General features: G+C 30.7%; 2 protein-coding genes across 2 annotated transcripts; one reads left to right on the forward strand and one right to left on the reverse strand.

The window, feature by feature from the left end:
• The first annotated feature begins 4,970 nt into the window (after window positions 1-4,970).
• On the forward strand, window positions 4,971-6,304 carry LOC109798786 (uncharacterized). Its single transcript, XM_020359183.3, has one exon. The coding sequence runs from the start codon at window positions 5,131-5,133 to the stop codon at window positions 5,998-6,000; it is 870 nt and encodes a 289-aa protein (XP_020214772.1). The 5' UTR covers window positions 4,971-5,130; the 3' UTR covers window positions 6,001-6,304.
• An 8,452-nt stretch (window positions 6,305-14,756) lies between these two features.
• LOC109799064 (uncharacterized) lies at window positions 14,757-16,488 on the reverse strand. Its single transcript, XM_020359553.3, has 2 exons — window positions 15,625-16,488; window positions 14,757-15,328 (listed from the first exon to the last, which is right to left on the reverse strand). Exons 1-2 carry the CDS (start codon window positions 16,319-16,321, stop codon window positions 15,222-15,224), a joined length of 804 nt encoding a protein of 267 aa, XP_020215142.1. The 5' UTR covers window positions 16,322-16,488; the 3' UTR covers window positions 14,757-15,221.
• Window positions 16,489-17,443: the final 955 nt, after the last annotated feature.

The following is a 17,443-nucleotide window of genomic DNA, read 5'->3' on the forward strand; positions in this document are numbered from 1 at the left end:
AAATAATGTGAGACTTTAATTGTTTTTCAACAATTAAAATAACAACATTGAAGTTCAAACCTAATATCCTGTATATAATATATTATCCCAACTTCTCAATTACTAGACTCACATTAGTGATTAATTATATTATAGTATTAATATTCCTTTTGAAGAAAAAAAAAGTATAACACGGTTTTGATTTTGAAGTTTGAAGTCCCACAGGAAGCTGATAAAAAAAAAGTGGGGGAAAAGGTGAAACACATGAGCTAGCTAGCTGGCCCAATTGATTTATTAATTCCCAATATTCCCGCGGATAGGTAACAGCTTCCTTCAAGTTTCATAAAAAACTTAAAGGATAAAGTCTAAGATCTATCAGCACCAAGTGTATTATTATGTGTTAAAAGAAAGTTCAAATTCAACTTTGCCAGAAATAAAAAAGAAAAATGATGTCCCCATGGTTGGAGAGAATTTCTTGGTATTACATAAGGCCAAGGCACATAATAATTTTCCTTTTCGGTTGGATTCCATTCTTCTACCCTTTTGAATTGTCACCCTCACGTTGCGTTTAGTTATATATCATCATGCACCCTTTGGAATCTCAGTGCAACTAATCTTTAGCATCAAAAGAGAAAGAAGAAAACAATGGGATCCAACTCGTTTTCTAAGGCACTACAATTAAATTTCTCTAGGGGGTCACATACATACTAATTATTGTTGTTTTACAATATGTCTGTGACACATGGATTATAATTGGTTAATCATAAGATTCATAACAGATGGGATTCATCAGTCCCTACCATGGATCTCTAGTCTCTATTAGACAATTACCAACTACTACTTTGAACTTTCCAAAAGTAAAGGCCTAATTAGATGGAATAGGATAAGTTAGCTATATATGTGGCCTACTAGTTAACTAAACAAAAAGTTTCAAAGAATTTCATGGTTCAAATGTAACGACTTTCATGTTCATGTTAGATGTGGGTTTGATGATACCATGTTAAAATGTGAGTTTGTGTCTAACTTAAGTTTACAAAATTAGTTTATAAGGCAAAGTTTGTTTCCTATTTATATATTCTTTGTTTGTTTTATTTTATTCAATGTAAAATTTGAATTTTTCTCTATTGTTTCTATGTCATAATGAAGACATATATATTAGTCTGAAATATAATGCTTCTATTATTTAATTTATGGATTTGCATTTTATAGTGCAATTTGTAACTAGCTAAGAATTTGTTGAGAGAAACACGTAGTTTGTGAGGAATTTGGTTATTCTACTTTAATAGGGAAAAGTTAAAAATGTAGATGAAAAGAAAAAAAGAAAAGTTAACATGCATGCCTTCTTTATAAACCAGGAAACTCACAAGAAGCATGCGTTCTCATTCACTTTTTATAGTTTCTCTTTCTCCCCCCTTAAATATCAACTAAAATTCTTGTACATATGAGCTCCAACCACAAAATTCAGTTCCAAGATGCACAAATAGTTGCAATTGTAGTTGATAAATAGTTAAAACCCTTAAGGGATTACATTTCTAGTTGTATGACTTGTTTAACTTCAAATGACTTTTATTATATCAATATATTCCCCCTCTTGTTAACAGTTGTAATTAAACTTTACAGAGTGATTTGTAGATGCAGTTACATATAAAGAATCCTTACGTTTATTATAAGCAAGGTTGAATGTTTGATTCATGATGAGGAAGGGTAGAACATGCCCCAGCAGAACCAGAGGTTATGGGGTCCATGCCCCAAACAATATGCCCTCACACTTGTACCTCAACCAGAGAAAGTAATGATGCCCTTTATGCGCTGTTTCATGTTGTTTGTGACAGATTCCACTATTCCCTATTCTTTCTTTCTCATCTGTTTTACCTCTTTTACATATATACACTTGGACATTGTGGTAAGATTGAAAGATATAATCATGTTCTTTAACCATATGGTTAGTGATTCGACCTCCAAATTCATATGTATAAAAGAAAATTGGGTGCAAAATTTCTTAAATGAATTTTAATATATAAAAGAGTTCCTCTTTAAACATGGTGGTTAAGAATCTGATTTCAAGTTCATGTGTATGAAAAAATATATTTTAAAAGATGTCAGATTCATAAATGAATCATAGTATTTTAAGAAATTAGTCCTAGACTCTCTTACACAAGAAATCTCTTGTATATAATCTAATCATAGGAAAATTAAGTCACTTAAGTCATTCTAGCAAATCAAACTTCAAAGTCTGTGTTATGTGTAAAGTTGTGACCCCCCATCTTTTACTCTCTCTAGAACGCTACATTACTTCACAAATCCATAATGTATGTTTGGTTGGAGAAAACTACCAAAAACGGGAAGATTGAGGGGATAAAAATTGGATCAGTTATATATGCTTTAATAATTCATGTGCTGGTGTTCATTCAAATGCTTTTCTTTCCCAACTGCAACCACATGATATTCTGTATTATATCATGTACTAACAAGTAATTAAAATAGTCACACTCCTTTAATTTTTCTGAATTTTATTACTTACAAAGTCAACAACATGTAAGGAAAATCAGAAAGTCATGTCTATAGGTATAGCTCGTTTATGCCTTCTTTTGTGGGTTGCCCCATCTTGCTAATAAATTAAATATTAGTCATAAATGAGTTTGGGTTGGGGTGAATTTAGAAGCCAAATTTATTTTGTGGGTCCAACATTCACTATCGCATATTCATGATCATGGCTACCCCCACTCCTCTGTTCTTATCAAGAAAGAGGTGTTTAGTATTTTTGGCACAAGAAAGAAAGAAAGAGAAATGGCATGTTTACACTTACATATTTTTGCTTCAATGGTCCCCTAAGAAAACTCCCTATTTAACAAGGTAGCATTTGCAACAAAAGAAAAATGACAAACTAAAAAAACACACAAATTTCCACCAATTCAAAGGTTTAAAAAAATTCGAACTTCAACCCTTAATCAAATGTTGAATCACTTAAATTAACGAATTTAGTTAAGTTTAATTAATTTTAATTTAATATCAATATTTTAATTATTAATACATGATATCAAATTATAAAATATATGGGATTTTAAATAAAAAAGGTTTTAATATTATTATGATCTTATCCAATTCTAATTTAAATTTGATTTTAATTTTTGAAAATAATTTTAGATTATTAATTATAGAGGAGAAATGTATTAATTAAAATAATTTATTTTATATTTTTCAAAAGTTGTCATTTATTTTTACAATAACAGAATATAAAAAAATCTATTAAAAACTCATTAACTTAATATTAATAATATAATATCAATGTTTTTTTAATGAAAATATTAATTGACTTATTTACTTTGATGCTTTAAAGTTTAAACAATACTGAGTAAATAATAAAATACAAAACAAAATTCCACAAAAAGTTGGCTCAAAATGAAAGTGAGACTGTGACAGGAAGGGTTTGAAGCGAAGTGAATGAGACGATTCGTTCAGAATTCCGACACGACTCAAAAATTTTGGCATTAGGAATAATAAATGGAATTAACAAACCACTCAACCTAAACTTTTTCGTATAATAATTGCCAAAGGAAACTTCTCAAATATTTATAAAATCAAACATGATATATGAAATAACTTTTTTCTTAAAAAAAAAGTTATCATGAAAAAATAAAATATAAAAAGTGAACCAATTGAAGTATTAAAAATGTAAATAATATTAAAAATGATTTATAAAATTTATAAAATAATAGTAAATATATTAAGATAAAGTATACAAAAGCCTTAAAGGGGATTCCTCTTTTTATTTTTATTTTGAGTTTATTCTTTCCCACTTATGTATGTTTGGATTTTGCTCATAACATTTTCTCCTTAATTTCTGTTATTAATAATCATCAAACCCAAGGTATGAATAAAAAAATGATCGTGTTACAACTGGTGCTGAAATACAGGATCAACTTTTTTGCTTCCCCTTTTCTTTTCTTTTCATTTTTTTTTAAATTGCAGTATTAACTGGCAACTCATATTTAAAAACCACACCACCCAGGTTTCTGCCTCTATCTTTTCCCTCTCATACCAAAAACATTATTACAATGGATTATTATATTCATACATCTACTTTTTTTAAAAAAATACATATATCATAGAGAGATACATGTGAGAGAGAAAAAAATACTCAATCAATATCATGTTATTAATACAATAGTAAACTGAGCTTAATCTATTTAGGTCAGGATTCAAATTCAAGTTTTATAAATAGAAATCACAATAAAGAGAAAAGATGAATTAAGAATTGTTAATTAGTTTTTTTTTGTTTTTTTTATCAATGATTGTATATGAATATTTCTTATCAATAAAATAATGAAAAAAAATACGACAATTTATATCTCCCTCTATCATAATATGTGTAATAAATGATGTGATAAAAGAGATAAATATAAAAAATGTTCTTTTATAATTTGTTATACAAATATCATTTCATAAACTTCAATCAAATAAAATCATTAGATAAAACTCTCCCTTTAAACTATATAAAATTAATAACTTATAACATTTACTCAACATAGTCTATGCAAAAGATGTTATTCCTTTACGTGACCATGCCTACGAAGAAAAACAAAACTTTTATTATCTCTTTGCTTACCAAAAATTAATATCTTGGAAGACTTTGTTCAATCATTTATTACACTATTTATTATATTTTTTTTTTCATTAGTGGGAAATCTAAGGAAGAAAAAACAAATAACTAATTACTATTTTAAGAAAAATATTCGACATAAATAAATAAAAGAGTTTGTTTAGATATAAATTTAGATGTAATTTTAAAAAAAATTATTTATTTTTAGTAGAAAAATTCAAAAAAAAAAAAAAAGAAGAAGAGATTTTTAATTTGTATCTAATTATGTTGGAAGTAAATAAAGAAAGCAAACAAGTAGAAGTATATGAAGTAATGAAGCAACTTGCATGATTGAACGTTTCTTCCTCTCTTTCTTCCTTTATAGTACGTAACACAAACACTTTCCCATTTCTGCTATAAAATAAGAGAGAGAGAGAGATTGTGATGTTAAATAGCAACTCTTCTTCCTCCGAGTTTCCTCCTTTTGAGAGAGAGAGAGAGAGAAGATGCAAGCATAAGAATCGAAAGCCAAAAGCAACCCTTAACTCACAATTTCTCCAAGTGCCAAAAAAATGAGAGACATAGTCTCATGTTTGAGCGACAACGCAGTGAACGTGTCTCACTACTCTTCAACAATCTCATGCTCCACAATCTCACCCTCCATCCAAAACTCAACCTCCACCATCTACACCCTCAAACAAATCACCATCACAGTCACATGGTGTAACCAAGGCCTCACCATAACCTTCAACCACCAAGACCCTCCACACTTCAGACTCAACACCACCTCACGCTTCTTCCGAAAGAAAAAAGGCTCCAAAACCCTCCAACTACACTCCTCCAACCTAGAAATCCTATGGGACCTCTCAAACGCCAAGTACCAAACCGGTCCAGAACCGCTTCAAGCCTTTTACCTCGTCATCATCGTAGACTCCGAACTAGCCTTGGTTCTCGGTGACACCGCGCAGGAAACACTTTCCAAGAGGTTCGCTTTCAAAACCAACCCTCTTGCCAGAATGGTTTCCAAACGAGAGCATTGTTCCGGCAACACGCTTTACACCACCAAGGCTCGCTTTTGCGACACCGGCACGTGCCACGATGTTCTCATCAGGTGCAGCCTCGAGAAGGACAACGATGGAGGCTTCTTCAAGTCCCCGGTTTTGAGCGTCTGCATTGATAAGAAGACTGTGACACGTGTGAAGAGGCTGCAGTGGAACTTTCGGGGGAACCAGACCATTTTCGTTGATGGGTTATTGGTGGATTTGATGTGGGACGTTCATGATTGGTTCTTCAACAACCCTTGTGGTGGAGGGTATGCTGTGTTCATGTTCAGGACTAGGAGTGGCATGGATAGTAGGTTGTGGTTGGAGGATAAGGGTGTGCAGAAAGATAAAGAGAGAGTTGAATTCTCCTTGTTGATCTATGCCTGTAAGACTTCATAAGGGAACCACACTTCCTTCTTCTGCTTCTTTTCTCTTAACCTCATGCTTTTACTCTTCTTTTCTTGAAAGGAGCTATACTCATTCTTTTTTTAAAGACAAAGTCAATAATTTAGACTAATTTTACTTGTACAACAAAATTCAGCTATTTTTCTGCATTTTTTTTTCCTTCTGAGTTTAGTTTAGTTCACATGCCTTGTCTGCTTTGTCAACAAGACATAACTGTCGGGAAATAACATTTTTTTTTTTGTATGTACAAGGTTTAAATCTAAAATTTCATGAAAACTATTCAAATTCATGTTGTTTATGTCGATTTATTTGGAAAGCAATATGTGTTTGATATCTCCACCGCGTGTGAAGAAATAAGAAAACCCTTCAAGGCCAGTCACAAGTCACAGCACGACAAACATTAATATATGGTCTAATGAATTAAGAAAGGTTGATTAATAAGTTGATTCCTGGTATTAAAGTTGATTTATTTGGGTGAAAATAGGGTGTTAATTTGATTTTTAATGTGTTAAAACTCTTTGACATAACACCATAAATATGATTAGTAGATGGTATGATGAATTGGGATAAGTTAATCATCACAGAAATTGTTGTCTTTAATGCGACTTCATAGTTATTACAGCTTTGGAATGTGTGGAACCGGTTATTTTGAATGTTACTAGAAGTGTAGAATGTAGAATTTCTAGTGTCCAACTCGTTTACTAGTTTTGAAAGAAAAAGAGCGTGACCGAAACGGGCTTTTGGGGTTTGTGAGATAAACACCAACGAAAACTAGCTGAAAGGGTAGTGGATGAGTTTGATTGGCATGGTTGAATTGCCAAGCCTTTATGGGAAAGAATATTAATGAACGATATCTTATTCTTGACCGCGTCTTTACGATTTTGTTCATAAATGTCGTCTTGCGTTGAAAGATAAAAACGTTTTTTTGATGATAACCGTCCAACTAATCAATGAGGGCACACGACAATGTACGAGTATGATGATGTGACGATGTGGTTGTGATAGGAGTTTAGTTTAAAACTTAAAGTGTAATTGAAGGGTGGAAGAATTTACAGAGCATTTAAGGATGGATAACTTAGAGGGAAAATAAGGTTTGGTCGGGTCACTTTCACACGAAAATGATTCAAAGGGAAGCTCCAACATTTTAAATATTGGGCTTGTCTTTACTTGGCGTGGTGGAACCTTTGATTATGGGAGAATATGATGGTCTATTCCTCTGTCCTGAGATGCCATGGCATGTGTTTATGACTCTATTGTCCCTCCAAAACTCGAGTTCACTTTCATCATCACCACCTACTTTGTGGATGCATGCGTTTTCAAAACATATGCAAATCTTCATTTCACATACCAAGTAGGTATGAATTTTTCTTTTTTGGGTAGACTTGATTTGGATGAAATCAATTTTAGATGGCAATTTGATTTTATTTATAAATTTTTTATTGAAATGTTTTCATGATCTTTCGATTATAAATTTTTTGTATTGTCATCCTAGATATTTGATTATAATTTTTATCAATATTTTGAATCTTATTCTTTAAGTATGTTTGTTTTAACGTTGATGATTTGTTTCACAATATATTTTTGCATCAATTATTTTCAAAACGTGAATGTTTAAATTACTTGCTTCCAATTTGACATGAAAAATCATATCACCACCACATAAACAAACATGATATAAGTAGGGGGTGTGCAAAAAATCCAAATTGATCTGAACCGATTCATAACCGATCCGATCCATATTAAAAAAAATCTTTTTTTAAAGAAAATCCGAACCGATCCACTTTATAAAACCCAGTTCAATTATCCAATTCATTTTTACAAAGTGGATCGGTTCGGTTCGGTTTGATTTTTTAAAAAAACTTATCTATATATATGAGTAAAAAATGAATAAACGTACCGCACCGAACCGATCCAATTTTAAAAAACTGATCCATTTTTTAAAAAAATCAAACCGATCCACTTTATAAAAAACGGATTGATTAACTAATCCACTCTTATAAAATAAATCGGTTCGGTTCGGTTTGGTTTGAATTTTTAAAAAAACCGATCGATAAACACCCTTATATTTAGATATAAGTGTATATTTGGTAAGACATTACTTATTTTCATATGTGAATCAACAAAAGTAATCTAGGCTTGCTTATGCGTTTTTTACTTCTTTTTTGATGCAAAATTAAGGAACAACATGGATTTGAGACGCAACACGCACTAAATATGTTATGAAAGAAAAGTATTCTAATAGATTTACACAGTTTTGTTGTTTAAAAAACGCATCTTTTTTTATGCATAAGGAAATATTTATAACTCATTATTTACCTCAATTTCTAAACAATACAACACTTTTATAGTAGGATGCAACATGGCAAACGAAAAAATTGTTCCGGAAAAATTGTGAAATTCTTTTTTTGTGTTATATTATTTATACAGTTTTTATAGTATATATTTTACAATATTAATTTTTCTGTTTTTTTTTTTCAATTACATCAGTAATCTTATTTTACACTTTTATACTAGTACCTTTTATTTCTATCTATCTATCTTTTTTTATATATATAAATTTTTGTATAAAACATTATGAAAAAAAAAAAAAGCTTCTGCTTTGTAGCTATAATCTGCAGCTCTGTTTAACTCATGAGGTTCTGTACTGAAACATAGGCCAAGTACCTTTTATGCTACTATTCTGCTTTTTCCTTTCTCCTTCATTCAAAATAAAGTGCAAAGATGTCTTCTGTATTACTATTTACTAACAGTCTTATCTTTCAAATTTATTTCTCATTTTCTTTTTGACCCACTATATATACTGCAAAGATGTCTTCAATATTGATTATTTTACTACAAGTCTTCGTTGGATCAGATTATTATGACAAACATCACAATCCAAATCAAAGTTGATTAATTTGAATATTCAATTTATATATTTAAAATCTAAATAATTAAATTAATTAATTTATACATTTATTTTTATTTAGTTATCGATTAACATTTATGTATCATTTTAATTTTATAATATATAGATTTTTTCCATTCCTATTCTAAAATACTTAAAAGAAACTAAAAAAAATATTATAATATATTGAGTGTCATTTTTATATATCATAATATATTTGAAATGTTTAAGTAAATTAAAAAAAATCAAGAAAAATTATATTACAAACAAATCAATTTAATTAAATTTTGATAATATATCAATTTAGTTAATATTAAAAATTTTATTTATTTTAAAAAATTATTAAATATCTTATGACTCAAATCAAACCAACTTAATCAATATCTAATTAATTCAGTTCAGATTAACAAAAAAACTTAAAATGAAACCTATACCAATCCAAATCACTTAAATTTAATAGGATCAAATTAAATTTTCATCATAAGTCAAAGTAACCCTACTTATGACTCAGTTGATTTTGTATGTTGGGCGCTGTTTGGTGGATGTTACTTTCAATTAATTGTCAAAATTCTTGGCACATGATCTTTAAGAAGTCTGTGTACGTTAATTAAAAGCTTTGATTCATTATTTGCGTTCCATAGATGAAGTGAATGAATCCTACAAATTATGGATTTTGTAATGCTATTTTTCAAATGTTGAAATTTAGCGACTCCACTAGCCTTAGAAAATTCTATATTAGGTTGGTTATCACCTTTGAAATTGAAAGAGATGGGCATTACAGTGAAACCACGTTATGACTTTTGAGAAGCACATCAATGCTGATTTACAATTAATGCTAACATACCAATCTCTGTTACTTGCTCTGCTTTTGTGCACATTTTCTCCTTATAGCAAGTGGTTCTCTAGTAGTAGTTGAAAATGAGAGATTTGAATTTTTTTTGTTTTAGTTTTTTTTTTTAAATCACATATTTTTTATAACATAAAAAAATCAAAATTTTCCTTGGGTTGACAACTGAAGTGTCTCAACACCAAGTAGCAACAATGTGGTATTGTGTAATTGTAGCTAAAAACATTGATGGCTTATGAATTGTTCCAAATGTTGTCTGGTAAAGAGATTCCCCATCTAAAATCCTAGAAAATTCATCTAGACATGATAGACGTGAGAACAACCATCATAAGAATTTTCGTGGGATTGGGCCAGACATAGCCATTTGAATTTTTTTGAAAACACCATTATTTCACAAAACTATACACACATTGTTTCTGTGATTTATAAAAGAAAATGTCATTTTATATCAAGTGTTTTTTTAGGTTGTTACATATAATAGATAAAAAAATAAAAATAAAAACATCGCTTATAAGAAAAAGAACTCATGCCAAATTCATAATTTAAGACTTTTCAAAGTTAAAAATGAGAACATGGTGAGTGCACTTAGAGATAGATACATGTATGTTACAAATTGTCATGCACCTACTCTTTTTTAACTACATCATCCTTTATGTTCATACATTATATATACATGCCCCACCATTTTTGTTTTTAATGATTATCCCTTCACAATTACAATCAAATGACCTTAAAAGGCAAACATGACTTAACCGTTCATCCTGAAACGCAGCTTTTTCCTGCGTTTGCCCAGCTTCAGCTTCTCTTTTGCTTAACACGTCTTGCTGTTGCCACACCAGCTGTATTGCATATTTATCCACTTAGATAAATATTACCAAAACACTTTTTTTTAAGATACCATTTATTATACGAGAAGATAGCTATAGTACCTTTATTTAATTATATATTAGACAAAATATCTAATTTGGTCCCTTATAATAATTAATAATTTCAGTTTCATCTTTTTATAATTTTTTGTAATTTAAAAAATGTCAATGTAGAGTTTTTTGTCCAAATTTTTACAAATGGTGTCAAATGTAGATGACGTGGATGCCACGTAGATACATACGTGACAAGTTTCCATAGTCCTTCTTTAATGAACCTGGAACGGCCTGTTCTAAAACTTGAACGAGCCGTTCTGATCCCACTCGTTGTGTGTTAATTTTGTAACTGAAACAGCCCGTTCCAGATGCAAATGTAACACACAACGAGTGAAGCAGAACAGCCCGTTTTGGTTTAAGAACGGGTCGTTGTGGTTTAAGAACAGACCGTTAATTTAAGTGTTACATTTCAACAAAATGTTCAACAAAATGTAGCAATGTGGTTCACAGATTGAAAACAAAAATTCATAACATAATATAAATTCAAATATTAAAATATGCACCAGAGTTGATCTTTTCATCCTTATTTTTCATCATTGCCCATATAAATAATAAATCAATTAGGCGTAGTTTACCGTCTGAGTCCCCATGACCTAGAACAGTAGATGCAATAAACTTATGCATAATTTTAATGACAACATGACGAATGTAGATGAATTGCATTAACCAGCCTCCCATTGTGTATTACCTGTTACAACCCCCTAAAACATGTATGAATTAAATAATCTTGGATTTTTTTCCCTTATGGTTTGAAATCCAAAGATACCATTAAATTCTTCCAAATTGAGACGATATTCTATATTAAAAACTTTAAAGAAAATCAATCCTGATTCACAATTTTCCCCGGTTAAAATTTTAATATGGAGAGAATTAAGATATTCAAGAACAATCCTTGGATCTGGAACGGCCCGTTCCGCTTGCATTCTTTGTATGTTTTTTTTGAATCTGGAACGACTCATTCCAAATGCAAAATTAATACACAAGGAATGCAAGCGGAACGGGCCGTTCTGATTTCAGAACGGGCCGTTCCAGATCATTAAAGAAGGGGGAGAGGAGGCATGCATGCCACCTATGCATCTACGTGACATCCACATCATCACCTTTAACGCCGTTGGTGAAATTTGGACGGAAAGTCCCACATTGACATTTTTTAAATTATTCAGGACTAAATTGAAATAAAAAATTATTGAGGGACAAATTTGAAACTATTAATTATTATAAGAGACCAAATTAGGTATTTTACCTATATATTATGTTATGATTCGTCTTTGGTTTTTATAATAATTAAACATAAAAAAGTCATATTGAAGATAATATTTAACTAATTAATAGTATAAATTAAAATTTATTTAAAAAGTTGAGTACAATTTATTAAAAATTATAAATTTTAAAGGGTCTTATTTTTTATTTAATGATTTTTTTTCTATAATTTACTTGTTTAATTTTAATAATAAAAGTGTTGATTTTTAAAATAAAAAAAAAATGTGCGTTATTTTGGTTTCCCATCCAGCTAATATTATCGGTTGCATTTATAGCAGTTTGTTGTGGCAGCCTGGAAAACTAACTACGATGGGAAACCAACCAAGCACTAGGTATAGGAGTGATTCTTTTCACTTTTTTTTTTCTTCACTTCACACTGTTTCTTCTTTTCGAAAAATAGCTTCCAAAATAGTTTTTTAATTGGAAAATGAATTTTTGATATATTATAAAAAAATAAGAAGTGTGAAGGAAAAAAAAAAAGATATAAATAGAATTGAGCATAAAGGAGTAGTAGGGGATGGGGATGGAAGTTTGATTTGAGTCCAATAGCAGTTGTGACACGCAAAAAAGCCCATTCCATTTGAAGGGATATTTAATGTGTTGTTTGTGGGCCAAGTTTGATACCATTAATTGATTTTCTAGTGGGCACACGCCATTCATTATAGCTTCATCACTCATCAGTATACATATTTATTTTTTCCAGTTCTTCTAAGCTCAGGTCACCTGTGATGTGAGCATGGCCAAATTCGTCTCACTAATCTGACCCCATTTGAGATGCATTTAGATTTTGAAATACATAAGTTTGAAGTTTTTTTTTTTTCTTAAATAGAAAAGTTCTCAAAAATACTTTTAATTTATAATTTTTGAAAAAATTAATATGAGAGAATTTTTACAAATTAACTAAGGAAACTTACTTTATTTTTTTTTTCACATATTTTTGGAGAAATTTATGAGAGATTACTCTTCTCATCATTTGTAGAATAAAAATGTGAGTCCGATTATATTTGCTAATGACTTTTATTTTTGGCCAAACAACTAACTTTAGAATTGAACTATTAAAATTTTATTTTATTTATTTTTGGCTAACACGGATCTTTTTGAAAGTGGAACCAGCCAGTCATAGGAAGAAATGCGAATATAATAAATTGACAGTTACTGGCATGCTATGCTATCATGCTCCAAAAGAAAACAAAAACTGCGAGACACGAGTACAAATAATTGAGAGAGAAAGAACACAATAATTTAGTCACTTCTTTCATGTTACCGAATTGAGTCATGTCTTGTTTCACTTTCATGGGAAAGTATATATCACGCTAAATTTATGTTTTATTTTTTATCTCCTCAATTTTTTTTATCCTTGTTTCGTGCTTCTATTGCTTATCACTTTAATATCTGTTGAGATTCAAACAAGTCTCACATCGATAAAATAATACAACAAATAACAACTTATATAATACAAATATACTTCAATGATCGAGAGGTCTTTTGGGTGATGACCAAAAGCAAAATCGTGAGAGCTAAGGCCCAAAGCGGACAATATCTTATCATTGTGGAGTATGTTTGTGTAATAACCTTATAAAAATAACTCATAAAATATCCTCTCAGACAAATATCATAAAATAACTTCGTTGACAACCAATAACATATAACCCCTCATAACTCATAACATATAATGTGCTATATAAAGACAGATTCGCTGCATGAAAGGTTAGACCCCTCATAACTCATAACATATAATGTGCTATATAAATACAGATTCCGCTGCATGAAAGGTTAGGTCCCGGATTCATTGACAACCAATAACATATAACCCCTCATAACTCATAACATATAATGTGCTATATAAAGACAGATTCCGCTGCATGAAAGGTTAGGTCCCTTGTTTGAGAGGAGGATTGTTGGGATACAAACAAGTCTCACATCGATAAAATATGGCCGCAGGTTGGATTCGTTGACAACCAATAACATATAACCCCTCATAACTCATAACATATAATGTGTTATATAAAGACAGATTCCGCTGTATGAAAGGTTAGGTTCCGGATTCATTGACAACCAATAACATATAACCCCTCATAACTCATAACATATAATGTGCTATATAAAGATAGATTCCGCTACATGAAAGGTTAGGTCCCTTGTTTGAGAGGAGGATTGTTGGGATACAAACAAGTCTCACATCGATAAAATATGACAAATAATAATAACTTATATAATACAAACATACTTCAATGATTGAAAGGCCTTTTGGGTGATGACCAAAAGCAAAACCGTGAGGGCTAAGGCCCAAAGCGGACAATATCTCATTATTATGGAGTATGTTTGTAATAAAATTATAAAATAACTCATAAAATATCCTCTCAGACAAATACCATAAATAACCCCCATCAATATCAACCCTGCTTCACACTGTTCTGTTTCATTATTCAAGTTGGTAGTTTTAAGTGATTAATTTTGATTACTCTCATTATTTTCTTGCTTACATTTTTACAAGATGACTATGTGTGAAATGATTATATTCATGGTCATCCACTGTTGTGTTTTTTTCTTTTTTGTCCTTTTTTATGTTCTAGTTTCTGAAACATTCAGATTGCTATATCATTGTTTCTCCTGTAACTAAAATCAACTTACCTGATGTTTTACACAAATCCTTGCTCAGATCAGATTTCAATGTCAAACAGCAGTTTTATAAGTTTTCAACCATGATTGGGGCATTAACGTTTTCTTGTGCAAGATAACTTGTTCCCTAAGATAGCTGCATTCTCTAGTGTGATAAACATATTCATTCACGTATTTCAGACATTTACATAATAATTAAGCAACTTGCATTCACACATTATAGAATTGATTTATTTAGTATTGAACCTTGTGTTCAATCTCTGTTGTGTGCGAAAATCTTTCTAATTAGTGTCAATTATTGTATCACGAGCGGATCAGTCTCTAGCTCAATAGACTAGGAATATTCGTGACAAGACAAAAAAAAAAATGTATTCCAAACATGTAAATTTTGGCTTCACTGCTCTAAGGAGGCAGTGACAGAAACTTAACGATCATTTCAGCTTCCAATCCTAATCAAGTTTCAATCTAAGCATACTTAGATATCCGTTAGATAGATGGTTCATGTTCAATACTCTTGTTACCATCCATCTTGGGCAGGACTAACCAGTATCAATCACTGTTTTGTGCCAGTAACAATTAATACGAGATTCGAAGATTATACACCTTAGATTCATATAGCAAATGACATATGTATAACCATCAAGTACTCTTACGTAACAATCAAACTCTTAGCTAAGCTTTCTTAGAGATGCATCAAGAAGGCTACTGTAACAGAACCAATGAAAGAGAGCACAGAGAAAAAAACACTAGCAGTAGATTTTATCCCACCCTTGGAGATGACCTTGTCTTCTGCAAAATTGTAGTCACTGAGTCAGAGTAATCAAATAGTTTCCTCATAACCCAAAACAAATGGAAAGCATAATAATAATAAAAAGGATAAAACTCATATACAGATCAATAAATAATGTTGATTTTATCCTCCCATCAGAAAATTATGTTGACTTTTTAATACAATCTTTTATTACACGAATTATAAGATAAAACTTCAATTCTTATTAGAAAAATAATACAAGAACACCTATAAAATTGCATCAAAGTTTTGTTTAATAAAAATCTATGTACATATCAAAGATCAAGGTACTTACTGCACTCTTTAGGGTGGCATAAACAATTCAAACCAGCACCACAGTTTCCATTAGGCTTTTCACACCCTTGACAAATTTCTGGCACACGGGGAATGTCAACAGATATCCTTGTTCCCACCTTATATCCTTGATCATGTCCACCATCTGAAGCACTTCTATGTACCCAACTATAATGAGAGCAGTTCATCTGTTCAGGGTGAAAATCCTTATTCACTTTTTGAAGATCTTCAACAACTAAACAAGGATGTTTCATGTTCTCTTCAGCACCTCCACATTTGTATAAGGCCCTACAATTTTGCATAATTGGTAAAAAGGGGTCTCTTCTGCTTGAGCAGTTGAAGAGCACAAGTGAGTTAGGCTCAGGAGGAGAAGGGAAACCAGATGTGACAGCAAGAGGAGAAACATATTGGAGAGAAGAACAAGAAGAGTGAGTGATGGTTAGTGTTAGTAATCCACCATTATAGTCAAGTGATGAAACGTGGAAAAGACCAAGGGATGTTCTCAAGTAGAGATTCTGAGATATGCAAAGGGTGATGCTTTCTAGTATTGAAGAATTGGAGTTCAAGAAAGGTGTTTGAGTTTTGATGTTCCCACAGATGTTTGCATGATCATGTTGGGGTGTAGAATAAACTAATATGATATTGAATAAGAGTAAAGAATGAAGAAGATGGAGTTTCTTGAATGGATTCATGTTCATCCCTTTTTCCCAATCGATGCAAAGGATGTTGTTTGCTATGTTATTTTAATATATTTTGTAGGTTTCTTCTTTCAGGATCATTCTTGATAGAAAAAGCAGCGTTAAGAACTCGAGAAAACACTAGTTCCAAATCATTTTCCAAGTTGGCCAATGTTGGATTCGTGACTTTCTTTTTCTTGTCACTAGAAAAAGGTTACATTGCTTTAAGGAATCTTAAGCTTCAAATTTCAAAACTTTTTTTGGGTCAATTTGCTGCTTTAATTTTTCGCCTTTTTTTTTTATTCTTTTAATGATTTGTTAGTAATAGACTAATAGTGGTAAGTTATCTTTATATTTCACTTAATGCTATTTTATTTTATTCCTCTAACAAGTCCAAGAAATTGATTTTTCGTTTTTGGTTCTTTCTTTTCTTTTCTATTAAAAAATTGTTGTTTTTTTGCAACTACCGGTTGAAAACAAGGATATTCTAGTTTTTAGGATGAACCATTGACCCCTATTAAAAGTGTTCTATATTTTTCAACAACAAAAAAAAACTTGTTGAAACATTTAAACTATGTTTCATTATTTTATTTTATTTTATTAATGTTCTAATACTGTGTAGAAAATAGAGGTCGGAATTCATACGTACACAAGAATTGCTGACAAAAAAATGTATTGGTCACATTGCATTCAAGACGGAACATTTCTAAAAAAGGAAAGCGATTTAAACTTGATGTAATTTGTCTAAAGGATTTTACATGTTAATGCTTCTTTACAAAGTGCAAACTAGATAAATTGTTTAACTTGAACTGTTTATCTACTATAATTCTAGTTTTATTTAATGGGATATATTTATAACATCTTGCTAATTTTTCATTATTGGAAAATTTTAATTTTATTGCAAAAGATTTAATAATGTGCATTTTACCATTGTAGCTTGTATGGATTCTTCTTTTATGATTAGCATCTTGCATACTTTTGTCTAATTGTATATTTATTTATACCCTCATTGCACTACAGTGACTTACTTTGAACGTATCATTTTATCAAATTTGACTTATTGATATTGCAGGAAGCATATGGATATGCTTAGAAAAATAGTTTATTTTACATGTTAACCTCTTTCTGTTTCAACGCATTAAT

Source organism: Cajanus cajan, chromosome 8 (assembly GCF_000230855.2).
Source record: "Cajanus cajan strain Asha chromosome 8, NIPB_CcT2T_4, whole genome shotgun sequence".
Classification (NCBI taxonomy): Eukaryota; Viridiplantae; Streptophyta; class Magnoliopsida; order Fabales; family Fabaceae; genus Cajanus; species Cajanus cajan.

Bases quoted from the DNA above. Each gene is read 5' to 3' on its own strand.
- LOC109798786 (XM_020359183.3), top strand. From the start codon at position 5,131: ATGAGAGACATAGTCTCATGTTTGAGCGACAACGCAGTGAACGTGTCT.
- LOC109799064 (XM_020359553.3), bottom strand. From the start codon at position 16,321: ATGAACATGAATCCATTCAAGAAACTCCATCTTCTTCATTCTTTACTC. The intron at 15,329-15,624 runs GTAAGTACCTTG...ACAATTTTGCAG, and splicing joins ATGCCACCCTAAAGAGTGCA to AAGACAAGGTCATCTCCAAG.